Genomic DNA, 18156 nt, shown 5'->3' with positions numbered 1-18156 from the left:
TTAACTTTTTTGGCAAAAGGGGGTTGGGGAGCTGCTTGAGAGGATACAAATTATTTTCCCTCTAACGAAAATATATACAGCCTCCTCGTTATTAAACTATTTGAGTCTTAGACTATTTAAAAAACAAAACTATTGAGCCTTGTTCATTCACCCAAAGAGAGATGAATTGATAGCACGTGGAAACATTTCAATATTGACAAACTCGCATAACTCATACGGGCAACGTGTAAGAAAGTGAATGCAAGTCAAACATATGAGTGCAATCGATGATGCAACTTTAAGAGGAACCTGCCAAAAATATATCTACTAAATCTCAAAATAAAGCTAGATAATTATGAAAATCAATCTAGCCGAGAGCGTTGGGGGAGGGGGCGTTAGGGATCTTCAGCACAAACGAATGTTGTGATTGACATATACAACATTTAATTAACTAATGCTACAAAATTACATAAGAAATATCTAGTATGTTATTTCACTAGATATTTCACCATGTAAGGTCCTTCAAGCTCATATCCCAGTTTCCTGTAATAATGGCGTGTGCCAACCCCTGAAATTACAGCTATTTTTGTTGATCTGTGTTCTCTGCAAGCAATGCGCTCTGCCTCCTCCATTAAAAGTGTGCCATAACCCTGTTAACAGTAATTTTGGTCCAAAGCAGGTCAAGTAGAATAGACGAAGGACATGTTATTAAGAAGGCCACAGTATGAATATCAGCATGCATTTTTTTCTCGGTTATTATACATGTCCAAAGAATTTTATATACACAAACTTGGCAGCTTACAGAATCCAAAAAAAAAAGGCAACGAATTTAATCAGACTGTTTAGTGATTTAATCCAATGAAATCATTTGAAAACTTCTATTCATGTTCCATGCCATTTCCATATTAGCAAGACAACGAGTGAGTTTGTTTAAACTTAAAAAAACAACTTTAAAAGAAGTGTTTTTTATACAAGTGCTTTTTTAATAAGCAAATAAGATTTGCTTCTTAAAATAAACAAAAAACTGTTTTTTATAAGTAGAAGCAGTTGAGACAAACACACTAAAAAAACAGAAATTTTCTTATTTTATTAAAATAAGCATTTATTTCAATAAATAAGTTTAAACAAACTGACTCAGTATTACCTGGTGTTGTAGCTTGTCAGCATCCCGTCCATGAACTGGTACAGCAGTTCCATAAACATGGAGTTCACGAACAATAGAACACTTCCCCATAAGCTCTGGACAAGTTGTGTTGCGGCCACATTTTCGCAGCCGCAACAAACCAACAAGGATATCCTGTTTACAAGCAGAGAGTTCAGACAAGGTCATTGCTGTGTTTGAGCAACAGGTTGAGACACGTCCCTCTTGATTTACAATTAAAGAAGGAAAAATATGAGCAAGAGGAACAAGGCCAGTTATGAACTACATTTACAAGTCACAATTTTTAATTAGGATTATTTATTTTATTTTTTATATATGGATTTTGGAGATGAATAGGTAAATTTGTTGTTTAAGATATAGATATCTTTCCTTATTTTTGGGGATTTTATCTTCGATAAGATGTTTAGTTTAAAGTAATTTATATTTATTAAGATTATGAATCTAATTAGATTTTATCTATGCCTTTTATTGTATTTGGGTTATAAATCTCCTTTAGGTGGCTAATGTAATTTACACTTTAGCATAATTGGCATTTCCTTTGTTCTGAGAGCATTTGAAACCTCTGAGTAGGAGGGGCACAGTACCCTAGCAGAGCAACTTAGTTTTTATCAAGAGAGTACAGGAACAATCCTGGTTTGTTTATCTTACAAGTGTCCTGCCAAGAGGAACACTCTTGAATGCTGTCCTACATCACTCATTTTTTCTATAAAAAAAAAAGACTACTGTAGAAGCTGGAAAATTTTGGAGAATGTGATTGAGTAAACATGGGAATAGGCACTAGTAATAGAGAAAAAGGAAAGAAAGATCAAATTACCTGCCGTGTATCTTCATATGATAGAAATGTTTCCCAACCCTGATTTGCCATATAATCACGCCGAACAAGCTCCACCTCTTCTGGCTTAATTTGGTGGTGAATATCCTGCAGAGAAATACAAAATGTTTGTTGGTGTCCCAAAAAGGTATCTAGTGAACAAATTGTGTCAGCAGAATTTCAAATCATTTGCAATCTTTGCTACAGAAATTTTCCAAACAGAACCAGTTATATATAATAACCTGGATTCCAGCTTCTCTGGTCCGAACATCACGACATTTCAATCCCAGGTCTTCCATTCGAGCTAATGCCAGCTCCCGCAGATTTCCTTTCTCAACCCCAGAGGTAACCAGAGGCATGGGAATATCCCGCTGAACTCTATAAACACGTGTCCATGGGGGTACCATTGCAAGGATCCTTGCTATAATGTCCACAAGTTGCTCTGGTGGATAGTTTCTATACCTACAATTATATTAATGTTTTTTTACTTTCTACAGACCATTTAAAAAAACTAATAAATACTAAGATGAAAATTGAGAAGTTTGAGGAAAAAGCAGTCCAATATTAAAAAAAATTGATATATACCTGCCAGTTTTCCAGAGCTCATAAAGCCCAGTTCCACGAATTACAAGTGTAGGATATATTTTAAGCCCATCTGCTCTAAACAAGGGACTCTCAAAAAACTCCCGGAAACTTTCCATGTCCCTTTCAACACCAACATTTGGAAGATCAGGCATCATATGAGCAACAACCTAAAGCAAAAGCCCAAAATAATAAGCATAAACTAAATGAAAAGAAAGAGCAAGTGGGATAACATTCATGAGATGGGACATTACTAACCTAGTCCATATTCTAAAGGAAATAAAACTAGAGAAATGTAAAATATTACGAGCAATACATTTAAACATACAAAAAGTTGGCTTATATACTGATAAATCTATCTAAAGCTTGCAACAGTTCTAATCTATACGATGAGACAGTAAACATGACAAAAAGTTCATTGAAAATATATGTGCAGGAATATGTATAAATAAATTTTTATCCAAAAAATGCAGCAGGAGGGACACATAGGATAATGGTTGATCAGGACAAAGTTCTGTTTTCTACTGAGTGTGCAGATTGAGATTAAGAGTAAAAAACCTTGAAACCAGCATCTTTAGCCAGGCAAAAACAATCAGCTACAGCAGCAACAGTGTGTCCTCTATTTGTGTCTCGAGCAACATCTTCATAGGTGCTTTGGACTCCAATCTCCAATCGTGTACAACCATAAGAAAGCATTTGGCGCAAGTGAGGCCCAAGACAATAATCTGGCCTCCTGTTAAATTTAAAAAGTGCAGAATTTGATAAAAGCTCATCATAGATGTGTTACACCACACTATTGCCATGTAAATTTCCCAGAACGTTTTCACTAAATCAATTAATTATAGATAAGCTCAAACCAAAAAATGCAGAAACACCCAATAGATTCCATAACTAAACCAATCTATGTCTGAGTTATAATTTTTTACATTATATAAAGTATATTGTTTTAATCACTAGAAAAAGCTGTTGATCTACCATGAATTATTTTTATTAACCAAAAAAGAAAAAGACACATAACTGTACATGACCAGCAGACCAAGGCTCCAAACTTTCACAAATATTGCAAATGTATATACCTAAACAGCAACTTACGTTTCAATTGTCATGCCAATACACTTGGTTGCCCCATGCTCAGAGTAAGCCACTGCCTCTTCCACATTGGCAGATGTGTGTCCAGACAAAGCATCATGAAGATTTCTTATAAAGTAATCACGGTAATCAGCCGGAAGTGACATGAAGGTACCGCCCATTAAGATAAATTCAACCTGAAAATAACAACCATAATTATAAGTACTTTACACAGTAAATCTACTCTTATTTCATGCACTTGGATTGGAATATTCAAGAGATGTAAAATGAGCTCCAAACCTTGTCTACACTATGACCCAAACGCTTAAGCTGATCTATCCTGCACCTCGCTTGGACATATGGATTATACCTAAATCCAGTTACACAATCATATCATTCATAAAAAAATAGCACAAGGCACAATGTAAATCCTTCAAAGAATGTTTGTACATGAAATAAAACAAGACTAACAGTGATGTGGTCACTAGTTTACAAACCTACTAGCATAATCATCACTTATTGTAATTTTTTTTGTTAAATCCAGGACATCCCAAGCGGAGAGCCAAAGACTAATCTCTTAAAGTAATAGGATTCATTTAAGTGGCCAACCTTTCCTGTTAGATGTTTTTTGATACACAGGAACCTAAAGATGGAACCCTTGACCACATGCTTTAAGGAAAAGTTATTTGTCAATCATGTCACACTAAGTTGGTACTTATTGTAATTAATATCTTAGTAAATAGTCAAATTAATCCCTAATGACATGAAAAATAGGTTTAATGCCACTTAAGCATGGCCAAATTAGTTTTCACAACAAAAATCCAATTGACTGATAAAATTCATGTCTGACACCCCTAAATGTGTATACTGTTGGTCAAAATAATATACAGGTCACTTACTAATTATTTGAGCAACGAAATCCACACTCACGAGTCACGACCTAACTTAACTACAAAAACCACGTCTGCTGTCTCCAAACGTGCATTCTGATTTCTATCAACTATTCTTCACGACGAAACACGCAAGTAACAACCAATTTACCGAACGAAACACACAATCAGCAATTTACGAATTACGAACCTCAAGCCTAATTAGTAACCCTAACGCAAAAGACAACATTTAGGATTCACAACAAAATCCTAAAACAATACATTCTACAAAAATCAACAGAATATAGGGATTAATTTGACTCAACTATTCACTCTTAAAAACAGTTTCGTTTACCCTAACACAAAAGACAAAACTAACATAAACCCTACCTCGCACGAACTGCACGCATGCTGGTTGGTTCATAACCGGTGTAAGACTGGGTACTGTACTCGAAGTCGGAGTCAGGTCCCCCGGGGCAGTAGACGCAGATGTTCCCGGTGGTGGCGATGTGTGGGCACCGGTGCGGCTTCGACATGACGGCGACGACGGCGATTCCGGAGGCGGTGCGGACGGGCTTGGCGCGGAGCTTGGGGAGGAGCGTCTCGCGCTCGGCGTCGGGGAGCGCCGCGATCATCTCCACGAGCTTCGGCGCGCGTGAGAGCCGGTACTTGCGGCACGCCGCGGACTTGAGCGCGTTCAGGTCCACGTTCTGGCCTTTGTGGGAGAGGTCCACCATGGAACTCACGATCTCCGCGATGGCGCGTACACGAGCCTCCTCCTCGCTCAGGCCGTGCGCTTCGTAACCGCCCTGGCCCGGCCGTGGGGCCTTCCCAACCTCTGCCACCGCTACCGCCGCCATAGACACGGAGAAAAAGCCAAACGGAAGTACAGTTGCAAGGTTTTAGCAACGCAAGAAAGAATACACTTTCGCAAAACCTTCTCTTTCAACTGGAAATTGACATTGCATGTGGAATGTGTTGTGACTTGTGTTACTACTCTCAATAAAATGTTAATTTATCGTAATTTATTTTCTTCAGATTTTCTCTTGTAAATTTAATAATTATCTTATTTTATACGTTAATTTAATAATTGTCTTCAATGAAAGTGTGCCCCAGTGTTTCTAATATTTTTTTCCAAAAATAATAATTAGGTTTTTTATTAGTATTTCATCTCATTTAGGTTGGTCCAGTAAAGTGAAAATAAAAAAATAAAAGTGAAATATGATAAAGTTTTGATTTAAAATATGAGTCTCATATGGAGTTACTTTCTTTTATTTTCTATCATTTTTCTATGCAAATGAACGGGCCTTAATGTTGTTAAATTAAATTTTAATACTTAAAAATATTCTTGTCATCTTATCTTATAAATTGTCAATCATACCGGTATATAAAATATTTAGTGGTTGAATTATGTATTTGTAAACAAATCTTCACATTTTTAAATAATCAACTTAATTCATAAATTTATAAATGTTGTGTAACATTAATTTAAATATAAAAAACAAAAATATATTTAAGTTTATGACTTAAATAAGAAAACAAATTTATTAACTTTGGCTAAAATGATATTTAGTCTTTATTTTTTTATTATATTTAATTTGATTTTTTATCTTTTAAAGTGTGTTTGATTGAGAATAAAAAAAATAATAGAAAAAAAGTAGGTAAGAAATAAAGTGAAAGTGAGGTTATTTGGTTAAAGATCAATAAAAAATAATAGATAAATATTTAAATTAAAATTAGTTTAAAAGTAAAAAAAAATGAATCAAAATATATTATTATATTGTAAAAAAAAGTAGAAAACATTGAAAAAAGGAAGGCACAAAACCTGTGCCTTTACGGGCTCTCTAGTCTCTAGTAAGGGTCTGCAATATGCACCCCAATTTTGCGCTTATTCACTATGTTTAGTGAAGAAATGAACAGTAGCATTTTTTTCTCCACACGTCTTCCCTCTTCTGTCCTACCAAACCACACACATATCCCAATATCCATTCAATTATGTGTTCTTCCACCCGTGCTTCCTTATCTTAATGTGCAACCAAACCAATGTTTAAACAATTAAATTTAGTCATTTATATTTTTAAGTGAGTCCTCGTTAGAAACGATTCATCTATCATTTTTTAAAACTTCAATTTAATCATTTTTTGAGTGAATCAAAATCATCCTTCTAAAATAATAATTAATTTTTTATTTTGGAACATGAACCCTTTTTTATTGATTTATGATTTTTTTTAATATTTTATAATTGTCATCTACGTGAATCTATGAGACAATTTTCATGTCTCAATCAATCAACAAAAGGTTCAAAATGATGTTCCAAAAATAAAAAATTATTATTATTTTAAAAATATCATTTTAACTCACTTTAAAAGGTCTAAATTAAACTTTTAAAAAACAACAAACTAATTTGAATATAATTGTAAACATAAAACACTAAAATACATTTTGATGTATTTTTTATTTAGATTTATATTTTACAATTGGTCAAATGTCACTTTCACTCCTTTATATTTTTATGTTTTTCTATTTTGGTCTATTAAGTTTTAAAGGTCTAACTTTGGTTCTTTATGTTTTTCAAAAAAATTATTTTGTTCATTTTTTTACTGAAACATTGATTACGTTAAGGAAAAAGTATGATGTGCTAATTAACACTAATTGGAATGATGGTTATGTTAATTGAAATGACGACATTTTAAATAATAATTGTGAACATTTTATCAAAATTGTTTCTAGTTGGATGTTGTAATGCATTTAATGTTTTCAAGTTTTTTTAGCATTACCTAATTAACTTATGTGTAGTGTGCAAATGAAAAATATTTTTGAAGTTGGAGCATATTTTTCATGCACACACCTATGCAATACCCATAACTAGAGCTTGCAAAATGAATCTAGGGTGATGGTCCAACTCGCAATTAGGATTAGGTTGGGTTTCAAAAAAGATAACTCAAATAAAAATAAGCTTTTTTGACTTGGCTCATATAGCCCAACAGGCTAAATGGACTCAAACCGGTTGTCCTGATGAGCCATGGGCTGGACCGATTAATAATATATAATATAATAAATATTAAATAAAACACAATAACTTAATAAATATTAATTAATATTTTTATTATCCCCTCTATTGTGGTTTTATTTTAAGTTGTTGGAAATTGGAATAGTAATGTGGATCCAAGTGCATTTGGGTTGGTTGTAAAAAAATTGACCAATATCAATTGATAATAAAAAATTTATAAGTTTAAAATTGTGATAAAATGTTTGTAAGAAGATTTTTTTTGTCATGAATATGAAGAAAAAAGTATTAGTGTATTATAATAACAAAGCAAAAGAAAAGGTTTCTCATAGCTTATGTCTAGTAGTGGCGTAAAATAATAATCTTGTCGTTGGAGTTTTTTATTTATTTAAATAGAATGATTTTTTTAAATTTTCTATTCATTTTTACATTAGTCCAAATAGGTTTGACGGTCAGACATAAGATTGGGTTAGACTTAAGAAATTATAACCCACAATAATATGGACTGAGTCTCCATTTTCTCATCCTTGCACATAAGTTAATTAGTGGTGTTAAAAAATTTTGAAATCAATAAACACATTCAACACAAAAACAAACCTAATCAACTACTGTTATTTTGAAGCATATTCAATCTTTTTAATATTTTTTTTTATCCTAGATAAGACACTACCTTTCCAAGCAAAATATGTGAATTTCACATTCATCCACAACATTTGTTTGGGAAAGTATTTCTTGAAGTTATTCTCTAAACATCTAAGAAAAAACATTTTGTGACAATTTTGGTAGAATATCCTTAATTATATTTACTAAACCCTAACATCATGTGTAACTGATAGGACAAAAAGGTATCATTTTGTAAATTTGATGGGCTAAAATGATATACCATTAAAAAAAACTTAAAATGTCAACGTGAAACCATTTGAAAAACATAATTAACCAAAACAGAACATAATTAACATTTCAGGTAAAGAGGATAAAAATAAAAATATTAAAAAACAAAAAGATTAAAGAGAAAAATGCATGTGCACCGTCAATATAAAATGTTTTACACAAGTAATCAATTACAATGTGTCACATCACACATTAATTCTTTAATTAAAGAAAATAATAATAATTTTTAAAAAGGAAACAAAGTAAGAATTAGGAAACAATCAAAATTCTCCCTCTGCGTGATAATAGAAACCATGTACAATAGAACATACACCAACAACAACGGAATAAGAAAATAAACGAATAAAGAAGCAACACAACAAAATACAAGGTGAAAATATTGTTCAACCTTGTAATGAATGCAATATTGATGTGTGAGGCTAGACAACAATGGAAGGTGCAATGCTGCAACAATATCGAAGTAAAAGAATGCAACAATATCGAAGTGAAAGAATCGTAAAAATAAGAGGGTGCGTGAATAAAATTGTGGGTGCGATGCCACAATAACATTGGTGTGAGGGAGTGATGAAGACAAGATGTGTTGGAGAATAGAACCATCAATGTGATGTCACAACGGAACGTGAGTGGTGTAATATCACAACGAAATGTGAGTCTTGGTGAACGTGAAAATAAAACATGTGATTATTTTGATTGTTTCTTGATTCTTGTTTTGTTTTCTTTTTTAAATTATTTATCATTTAATTTAATTAAAAAATTATGGTGTGATGGGATATATTACTTATGTTTTACCCTAAGGGTGTGGAGACATATTTTTTTAGATTAAAATGAGATTTTTAAAACTTAATTAACAAAAATGAAAAAACATTAAAACATAAAGACAAAAGGTAACATTTAGCTCATTAAACGACGCCGTTTCGACGGTCCTCAAAGTTTTAAAGCGAGTCGAGTCATCTCGGAAGTGGCAGTAGCTGCGTGCAAACTCGCGGCGGAAGGCAGCAGAGTGGCGCCGATGGAGGAGGGTTTAGAGAAGAGAGAATTGGAAGGCGAAGTAGTTACCAAGGTTGTCGAAGTGGTTTCGGCTATAAAGAATGCGAAGCACGTCGATCAAGTCATTCGCGCGCTTCATTCCTTAGTCACCCTTCTTTTCCCCTTTGACTCTTCACTCCTATCAGGTTCGTTCACTTTTGCCCTAATTTCAATCAAATTCTTCACCTTTTTCTTTACTAGGAACGACCATGTGCTATTTTACTTGTTCCAAAGAAGATTTTGATTTTGATTTTGATTTTGTATCCAACGTGGCAGATAGCATTGACCAGAGTTACCGAGACCAGGTTTGTTTGTAGTCGTTTTTTGTATCGTAAGTAATACACCGTTGTAATTGCACCTTCGTGATTTTATGTTTCTTCTTTTGCCGTTTTTCAGGTCGAAGTTCCTTCTGCAGAAAAACGACATGCTTGGTGGCGTGCGTTTTATCGAGGAGCTGCTTTTCCTACACTGGCTAGGTTTTTATTACTTGGTAATATTATTACGAGGTTATATTTTTTTTTTTATCTTTATCTTTATGTTGCATATCTAACAAAACTAACAAACTAACATTTGCTCATAAAAAAATATTAGCGTTTTGCTTTTCCTGTTTTTTCATGTAATGTGGCACTTCCTGCAGATGTTGCCTCGAACTGGTTGGGTTGTTTTCCCTTTATGGCGCAGAAGTACATTTATGATGTTTTCTTTGTTCGTGGATTGGTCACTGAGGTTCTGCAGATTTTGGTTCCTTTTCTTCAGCTGAGTGCGAGTGATGGTCTTGATGTTAATGCCGTCCTCTCTAATTCCGAAAGGTATGGATGTTCATATTGCGCAATGTCTTGAATGCAGTTTCTTTAGTAGACTTAAAAGTTATCGACTTGCTTGTGCTTAATTTGGTGTGAAGTAAGTCAAGTAAGAAACCGATTTAATTTAATCTTGGGAAGAACTTATTCTGATTCTAGCATTTATTACAGATTGCTTGTACTGTGCTTGCTTGAAAATAATGGGGTGCTCCAGCTGGCAAGAGAGTTTGGTGGTTCTTCTAAATTGGAAAGAGTTACAGATGTACAGATCAAGATGGATGTATCTAGGGTGGCACAGGTTGTTGCATCTATTCCTGACAAAGCAAGGATGAACTCCACGACTTCATTGTCATCACAGTATCCTCCTTTTTCCTTTCTTCATTTAGATAGTTTATGGGCTCCGTTGATTGAATATCATCATGGTTCTGAGTTCCTTTGTAAACACTCATGTATTGTTTTCACCGAGAGTATTCAGTGTGTTCTTCAAGCAGATTGTTGTCCAACTACTCTCCCTGGCAGAAGAAAGAGAGATGATTTTGCTAGACAATGTAGACATGGATGAAATGGACAAAAATGGTGCACTGTTATTTGTAGGGGAAATGTTTTCTCGCATTTGTCGCCGTGGCTCAGCTGGTAACTAGAAATTCTGACACTGGAACAGTTTAGTTTTTTTTTTTAAAACTACATATTTTAGCTAGCATCGTTAAATTGCTTTGCATTAACTATCCTTTGTGAAATAGATCACATTTTCTCCAAATCAATATTTGTCTTCTGTTAATCCAGTCTCCTTTTTTCCTTATAAATAAATAACAACTTCAGAGCCACAATACGTTGCAATTGCCGTACCATTTTGTGGAGAAAAGGCATGTTGTCACTTGTTATAAAGGTTATAGCTTTCAGAAGATAATAAGTGCCACATGGGTTGTAGTTTGCAGAAGGCATGTTATTTAGTTTCTTATTTGCAACATTTGTCCATGGGTTGTTTGACACAACTGAAAAGAAGCTAGTGAATCAATTATGAATGTGAAGTTGACATCAATACCAAGGTTGTAAAGATTTGAAATGCATTGTTGTAAGTGCAGTGACATGTGGTTATGGACTACTGCAAGCTTGTAGCCTCCTATTAAACTGTTTGACATCTTGATTCCTCACCTATATAGTAAAGATACTGCCGAGAGGTTGTATCTAGGTTCCTTGGGCATAACGTGATGCCGGTTGGCCAAGAGCCTGAAAACCAACATGTGAGTAGTGTCCTGACTTAAATGTAACCCAAGTAAAACTCTCTTGTCTCATACAGTCCCAAGCCCCCAATTGTAATCTTTGATGAGTAATTTGACACTGATTGGATGCTGGGATTTTGAAAGCAGAATATATTAATTTTGTTTGTGTCCTATTTAAGATTAGATATCTTACCAAATTGCTAATGCGTGGATTTAGGTATCTCATTGTTTTGATGTATTTAGGTCTTCTCCATTTGAATAGAGATGTACTATTTCTTAGATGTAAAAATACTGTTTTCTGATGGAGCAGTACGTCACAGCCTCAAGCCATTGCAAGGTTTCTACTGTGGATTGCTTTCAGTTGCAGTTGTTGGAAAATTACGGCAGTCGTGGGTTCTATCTAGTTGCAGTGATTAAGTCCCTTTACCCCCTGTTTTCTGAGTTATCAAACCCATTATTTTGGGTATTTTCATGATTTGTCATTGTTTTACATCAGAAATATATGGGGTTTCTGTTCTGACAAAAAACATATTGGAGGTTTGACCTTGTTTCAATGAATGAATGAATGTGAACTCTGTTTCGTTTCCAGCAACAAAATCACTGCATCATTGTTATTTTCAGCAACCCTGACGTTCTTCAACAGACTCACTGCTCTATGGCAGTGTTTAGGTTCCTGTTTATACATCTCTGTTCTTTTATGCTTTGGTCTCTGTTCAGATTGAGGACCTTAGCTCACAGTTTTTTTTTTTTTTTTGTGTGTTAGTTCTTTCTTCACACTTCATGGTTCTGTTCTTTTTCCTCCCAACACCTTTATACAATAAGGTTTGATTATTAATTATGAATATGTCATTTTGGGTATTTTTATTTTTTGGGCATTTATATTTGTATAGTATAAGTTGATTATTTTGTATTTTTAACCATTGGTATAGCGGTCTTCTTGCTATAGCATTTTTAGGGTTGGCCACTCCCCACTGTGATTTGGGGATTATGAACCATGGTTTGAGAAACTGGAACCATTATGTTGAATTAACTGTCTTATAACTCTTATGGTATAATGGAAAATACAATAAGACTACTAAAATTGCATAATGGGATAATGAAGTTGGTGACCTGCAGTTATGACTCTAATTCTATGCCATTAGTGTTGTGAATTATAATTGATTTTTGTCTGGACTATCTGTTTAGTGTGATCAAAATTGTTTCCTGATACAATCTCTTTTCTTGTAGATCTCCTAACTAGTGAATTAATACCGGAAGTTCTTAGGCTTGTCAACAGCCTCTTATCATCAAATAATGATTCAGTGACTAAGGAACTGTTTGAATCAAAACCAGAGATGGTATTTTGGTTGAAAATAATGGAATCCTTCAGTGATCCTTATACCATGGAAAGAATCTCTGAGCTGGTTTTGCATAAGTTAGCTGCTCAAGAAGCAAATGATGTTCAAGCGTATTGGGTGTTGTGGTTATTATTCCATCGAATTTTTAAGCTTCAGGCTTCTGTCAGGTGAGTGAAAATATTAGCTTATTTTTGCGTCTGTTCTGGGATGATCTAAAGATAATGCTCTATTTGATTTGAAAGAAATAAAAATTGCAGCTACCCACATTGTTGGTTATTATTGACATTACGTCTTTGCGCTATGATGCACACAACACAGTAGTCAATTCCAAATAGCAGTGCGGAGTGGCTGACTCCAAAAATTCTGTAGCGGGTTGTGGGATGACCACTGTTTTGAAGTTTTAAGATACACATTATACATGTGTGTGTGTGCTGAAAAAAAAAAGTTAAAGACATTCATAATTAATGATCAAAAGTCAAAATTTGACAACTAAATGCACATGCAGTGTAGAAGAAAGAGGCTGATGCAGAGATGGAGGCAGTGGTTGGTGTAGATCCCTGTGATTGAGTGGATGAAGTCGTTACTGTGCTTCAAGTAGGAAGACAAAACCCAATTAGAAAAATAAAATAAAATATAGGGTAGAGTAGAATTCAGAAGAATAAGAGAGCAGAGGTTATAACAGAGGCAAAAGATCTGTTTCATACTGAGATGTCTGTACAGGTCAGAACAGGGCTGCACAACCTCAACAGATGAGTTTACTGAAAATGGCCAGAAATAATGCAATGCCGCATTGTTGCTGGAGAAAGGTGTGCCTTCATTGGAGAGAAGAGTGGGGGTTCAGTGTTTGTGCAATTTAAGTTACAGTGGGAAATAGGGTTTCTGGTTCTGTTTTGATTAAAAGGGGGGACAAAATCTCAAGATTCCCCCCCCCCCCCCACCCCCAAAAAAAACAGCAGCACCAAAATGACACCACTTTAGGGCCAGAAAAGAGGTTTTTGCACTAGAAAATAGTCATGTCTGCTACGAACATGAAACCACCTTTTTCCAGGTCCAATTGTGGCTGCTACGCAAAACCACTACACGATGATTTTTTGTCACACTTGGGGGTTAAACCTCCGTCAAGCTACTATTTCCCATTGTTGACTACTATGTGCACACAACATGGTTTATATAGGCATGCACTTTCTATGACACGCTTTACACCAAAATATTTATTAAAATAATTATATAAAACACATTTTCACTACTTGTTTACATAATATAATAGAAGATAAATATTGGGGTGTTACACCATCACCATCATAAGCACTTTTGCCCTCTTTTATTTTAATTTTTTTATATAGAAATTGTAATGAAATTCCAGTATTACTATTACTTTATATATGCTTATGCCCCTTTGTTTTGCTATGTTCCATGGCGACTCAGGTCTATGTTTGTTGACAAATTCCTGCTATGGAAAGTATTCCCTATTAGCTGCCTGAAATGGATCCTTCAATTTGCTGTGCATGAATGCCCACCTGGTACCTCATTATTAGGACATAATCGCCCTGAGCTTTTGAATACTGTCCAACATCTGCTTGCAGTATGGTCTAAGAAAGAATTTGTGCAAACAGCACCTATTGAGCAACAAGCTTGTATCCTTTTTAATTGTACTAATATACTGAGTGAAAAACATGTGGAATAGAGTACATAGCTTCTGGATGTGAATTTAAAAAATGGTGGCTTAGTGCATGAAGTTACCTTCATTGTGGGGTTTGGGGGAGGGCAAGTGTAGCCTTTACCCGTGTAAGTGGAAAGGCTATTTCCCCTACTACAGCCCATGATCTTCAAGTCACAAGACACCTTACTGTCGTGTCAAGACTCACACCCTATTTGATGTAAATTGCTGCATTATAATTATAACAATCTCATGCACTTTCCTCCTCTGAGCATTCACCAGATCTGATGCCATCTTTATTATTGTGATTTATTTATTTATTTTTCCTATACTTATCTCAGATATATCTGCTGCACTAGGCCTTTCTCTAGAGACAATGTATAAGGAGGAATTGGATGGGATGAAGAATGCCATGCACTTTATTCTTCAAGGAGTTAGCTGTAATTATCATTAACTAAATTGTTGGGTGTCTTGATAATAAGGATGGAAGGATGGATTATGTGGGTGGAACTATTGCATGATGCCTACCCTTAATCCTTCAGAATACTTTAAATAACTGGCCCTACCCAATGGATGTGTTACATCTGGAAACAATTTATGTATTCCGGATAGGGAATGGTTCCACTTGAACTTCCAGTTTTATTCTGTGATCCTGTTTCCAGTCAAGTCAAATTATCAAATTTAGGTTGTTTTTTAAAGCATATGATCTGGAATGATTGTAGGGTTTATATGTCAGCATTCCCAAACCTTCATTTCCCTGCTACCACCCAATTAGCAATTTTTTGCTGTTTAAGAAATTAAGGATTTTTCTCCTGTATTCAAGTGGTACTAGTAGTCTAGTATGCATGAATAAATTCCAATAAGAATTTAACAAATGTATTCACTTGCCAGGATTGTTTTCCTATATGATTCAACCTTTTCAGTTTAACAATCAATAGTTTAAAATATCACTTAAAACGTTTTCATATTTGCTAACAAGGCATGTTACTGGATTTTCATCATTGTGTTATATATTCATCAAGAATATTTTGTATTGTGAAACAAGATAGAATAATTTGCATTAAAAATGTCACTGCTTTGATGAATTCCTTTTCTGAGGGTCCATTTCGATCTCCATCCCCCTCCTACTCAGAGCGATCTCAACTATCAATTATGAATAGAAAGTGCGAGAAAATATAGGAAAGTAGAAAGAGAAAGTGAGAGAGCAGAGAGAAAATAGAGAGAGCTTAAAACTGAAAATGATTTTTTATATTATTAAATCTCAATGGTAATTTTTACAAAATAAAATCCTAATTCTGATCATCAACAACTAAGTATAACTGACAGAAGTTAATTAAAGAATGACAGCTGGATGAAAATAAACTCAGCTCAGAAGCTACTGTTTATGTGCATATACTCTAACACCCACTCATTAGTCTTGTAAATCTGATTAAAAATGGGTTGTCGTTCCTACTTGCAGAATGAGTTGTTGACTTTCAATTCTGTGTAATTGTTTCAGGTAGGCTGGAGAGTCCTAATCATTTAGTTCGAAAAATGGCTAGCTGTGTTGCTTTGGCATTGTCTAAAATTATTGATCCAAAGAATCCTCTGTACCTTGATGATAGCTGCAGTGGGGAGACAATTGATTGGGAATTTGGATTCACTATCCCCAAGAAAGGGAATCTGGCTGCCTCAAATTGTGGAGGAAAAGGTGTTGAGGGGACAAAAATATCTACTGTGTCATGTCCGGAGAAGGACTCTGATTCCCCTTCCAATAAAGAGAAAAGTATTTGTTTAAAGGGTAAAAAGAAGTTATTGGACTTTAATGCGCTTGATCCAGATGAGATTATTGATCCAGCATCACTGAATCTTGAATCAGACGATAGCGATGAGGATGCTGACGATGGTGCTAGTGAGAATTCATATTCTTCAAGTGATTCATCTTTACGGCCATATGATTTGTCAGATGATGACTCAGATTTGAAAAGAAAAATTTCACAGTTGGCTGATGTAGTTGCAGCTCTTAGAAAATCCAATGATGCCGATGGGGTTTGTAATTTTCTCTCAAAACACTTTAGTTTTGTTTTGATCAACTGCCATGTCTATGCTTAATGTTTTTTGAGAAAAAAATTAATTGGTTATGAATTAAGTGTTTCAACAATTACTGCAATTACCAAGTATTATATTATTGGTTTAGACTTTAGACTGAGCTATCCTGCTATTTTGCTGAAATTTCTGCAGGTGGAAAGGGCTATTGATGTAGCTGAAAAGCTCATAAGAGCATCCCCCGATGAACTAAAACATGCAGCAAGGGATATGACCAGAACTCTTGTTCAGGTTCGGTGCTCTGATATAGCTTTAGAAGGTGCAGAAGAATCAACTGAAGACAAAAGACAAAGATCATTAGTTGCCTTAGTAGTTACCTGCCCATTTGAATCACTTGAGTCACTAAACAACCTTTTGTATTCACCTAATGTAGATATCAGTCAGCGCATTATGATACTAGATGTCATGACAGAAGCAGCTCAGGAGCTTGCGGAATCAAAAATTATGAAACCCAAACATCAGATTAGTTCCCTTATTTCAGTTGTTTCAGATACCCGACCTTGGTTCCTACCTAGCAGCACAGGAACTCCTGGAGCTGGTTCCTGGAAAGAGATCTCAGGTACTGGCTCTTTTAGGAATTGGTCAAATAGCTATGAGAGGGAACTTCCCCCAAAACCTAATCAGGTCAAGAAAGGGAAAACACGCCGGTGGAGCCTACAATCTCCCACACAACAAAACCAGATGGAGTATTCTCATAATAAGTTACCCATGTATGCTGCTGCATTCATGCTTCCTGCCATGGAGGGATATGATAAAAAAAGGCAAGGTGTTGACTTGCTTGGAAGAGATTTTATTGTCTTGGGGAAACTCATTTATATGCTTGGGGTCTGTATGAAATCTGTAGCCATGCATCCAGAAGCTTCTATGCTGGCTCCTTCCCTCCTAAATATGTTAAGATCCAGGTACTAGTTATAAGACATTAGTTGTCTATTTAATTGCAAACCCTATGAGGATTGACATAATCTAAAATCTTAATCACCCCCTCAAAGTGTGTGTGCTAATGGAATTGATAATTTGGTGTCCTATTGGTTGTATATGTTTATATTTCCTGTTGGTGCTTTGTTGTTTTTGCTAGTGTGCTAACTGCTAATACAGGAAAACTTGTCACTTTGCTTTTTAACTCATGCAGGGAGGTATGCCATCACCAGGAAGCATATGTGAGAAGAGCCGTGCTTTTTGCAGCTGCATGTGTATTGGTTGCCCTTCATCCTACTTACATTTCATCCACCTTACTCGAAGGAAATGCTGAAATTTCGACTGGCCTTGAATGGATTCGCACATGGGCACTTGACATAGCCGAGTCAGACACAGATAAAGAATGCTATACGGTAAGCAAAAGAAATTTGAAGCTTCAAAGAGGTTTAGAATCCTTGTTTTGTCTCCCTTTTCTTACAACCTTTTCAAATATCTCTGCTTTACAAAAAGGTTTAGATTTCTATACATTGGTCTAGAGTTATTTAATGGTGATAAGGTTACAAATATAGTTACAGTTACTTAAACGTATGTCATGGTACATCACTTGGTCTCATTGTGCACTTCTATTTTCATATTTATTTTAATGATTCATGACAATGTATATGCCTTTAAAATATTAACCCAGATAGCTTGTTATTATCCTAGAAATTTTTACTATTGGCCTTTTTTATTCTGTTGTAGAGCTTT

At 34.9% G+C, this 18156-nt stretch overlaps 2 protein-coding genes across 2 annotated transcripts in view; one reads left to right on the top strand and one right to left on the bottom strand.

The window, feature by feature from the left end:
- Positions 1-276: 276 nt before the first annotated feature.
- On the bottom strand, positions 277-5461 carry LOC100784961 (elongator complex protein 3). Its single transcript, XM_003526929.5, has 9 exons — positions 4862-5461; positions 3903-3972; positions 3627-3799; positions 3093-3267; positions 2538-2704; positions 2195-2414; positions 1956-2060; positions 1124-1276; positions 277-629 (listed from the first exon to the last, which is right to left on the bottom strand). The coding sequence occupies exons 1-9, from the start codon at positions 5329-5331 to the stop codon at positions 468-470; spliced, it is 1695 nt and encodes a 564-aa protein (XP_003526977.1). The 5' UTR covers positions 5332-5461; the 3' UTR covers positions 277-467.
- A 3856-nt stretch (positions 5462-9317) lies between these two features.
- LOC100806705 (telomere length regulation protein TEL2 homolog) overlaps positions 9318-18156 on the top strand; it is a 9197-nt gene continuing 358 nt past the window's right edge. The window contains exons 1-12 of the mRNA XM_006581823.4: positions 9318-9541; positions 9672-9700; positions 9792-9885; positions 10033-10204; positions 10367-10552; positions 10671-10828; positions 12643-12919; positions 14178-14386; positions 14751-14849; positions 15908-16437; positions 16630-17396; positions 17624-17827. Coding sequence (XP_006581886.2) covers positions 9379-9541; positions 9672-9700; positions 9792-9885; positions 10033-10204; positions 10367-10552; positions 10671-10828; positions 12643-12919; positions 14178-14386; positions 14751-14849; positions 15908-16437; positions 16630-17396; positions 17624-17827 — 2888 coding nt within the window. The 5' untranslated portion in view covers positions 9318-9378. The remainder of the gene's footprint in view (positions 9542-9671; positions 9701-9791; positions 9886-10032; positions 10205-10366; positions 10553-10670; positions 10829-12642; positions 12920-14177; positions 14387-14750; positions 14850-15907; positions 16438-16629; positions 17397-17623; positions 17828-18156) is intronic.

The sequence above is a fragment of the Glycine max genome, chromosome 6, assembly GCF_000004515.6.
Source record: "Glycine max cultivar Williams 82 chromosome 6, Glycine_max_v4.0, whole genome shotgun sequence".
Lineage (NCBI taxonomy): Eukaryota > Viridiplantae > Streptophyta > Magnoliopsida > Fabales > Fabaceae > Glycine > Glycine max.
Note: the sequence above shows the minus strand (reverse complement) of the source record. Positions and strands in the feature narration are given on the sequence as shown.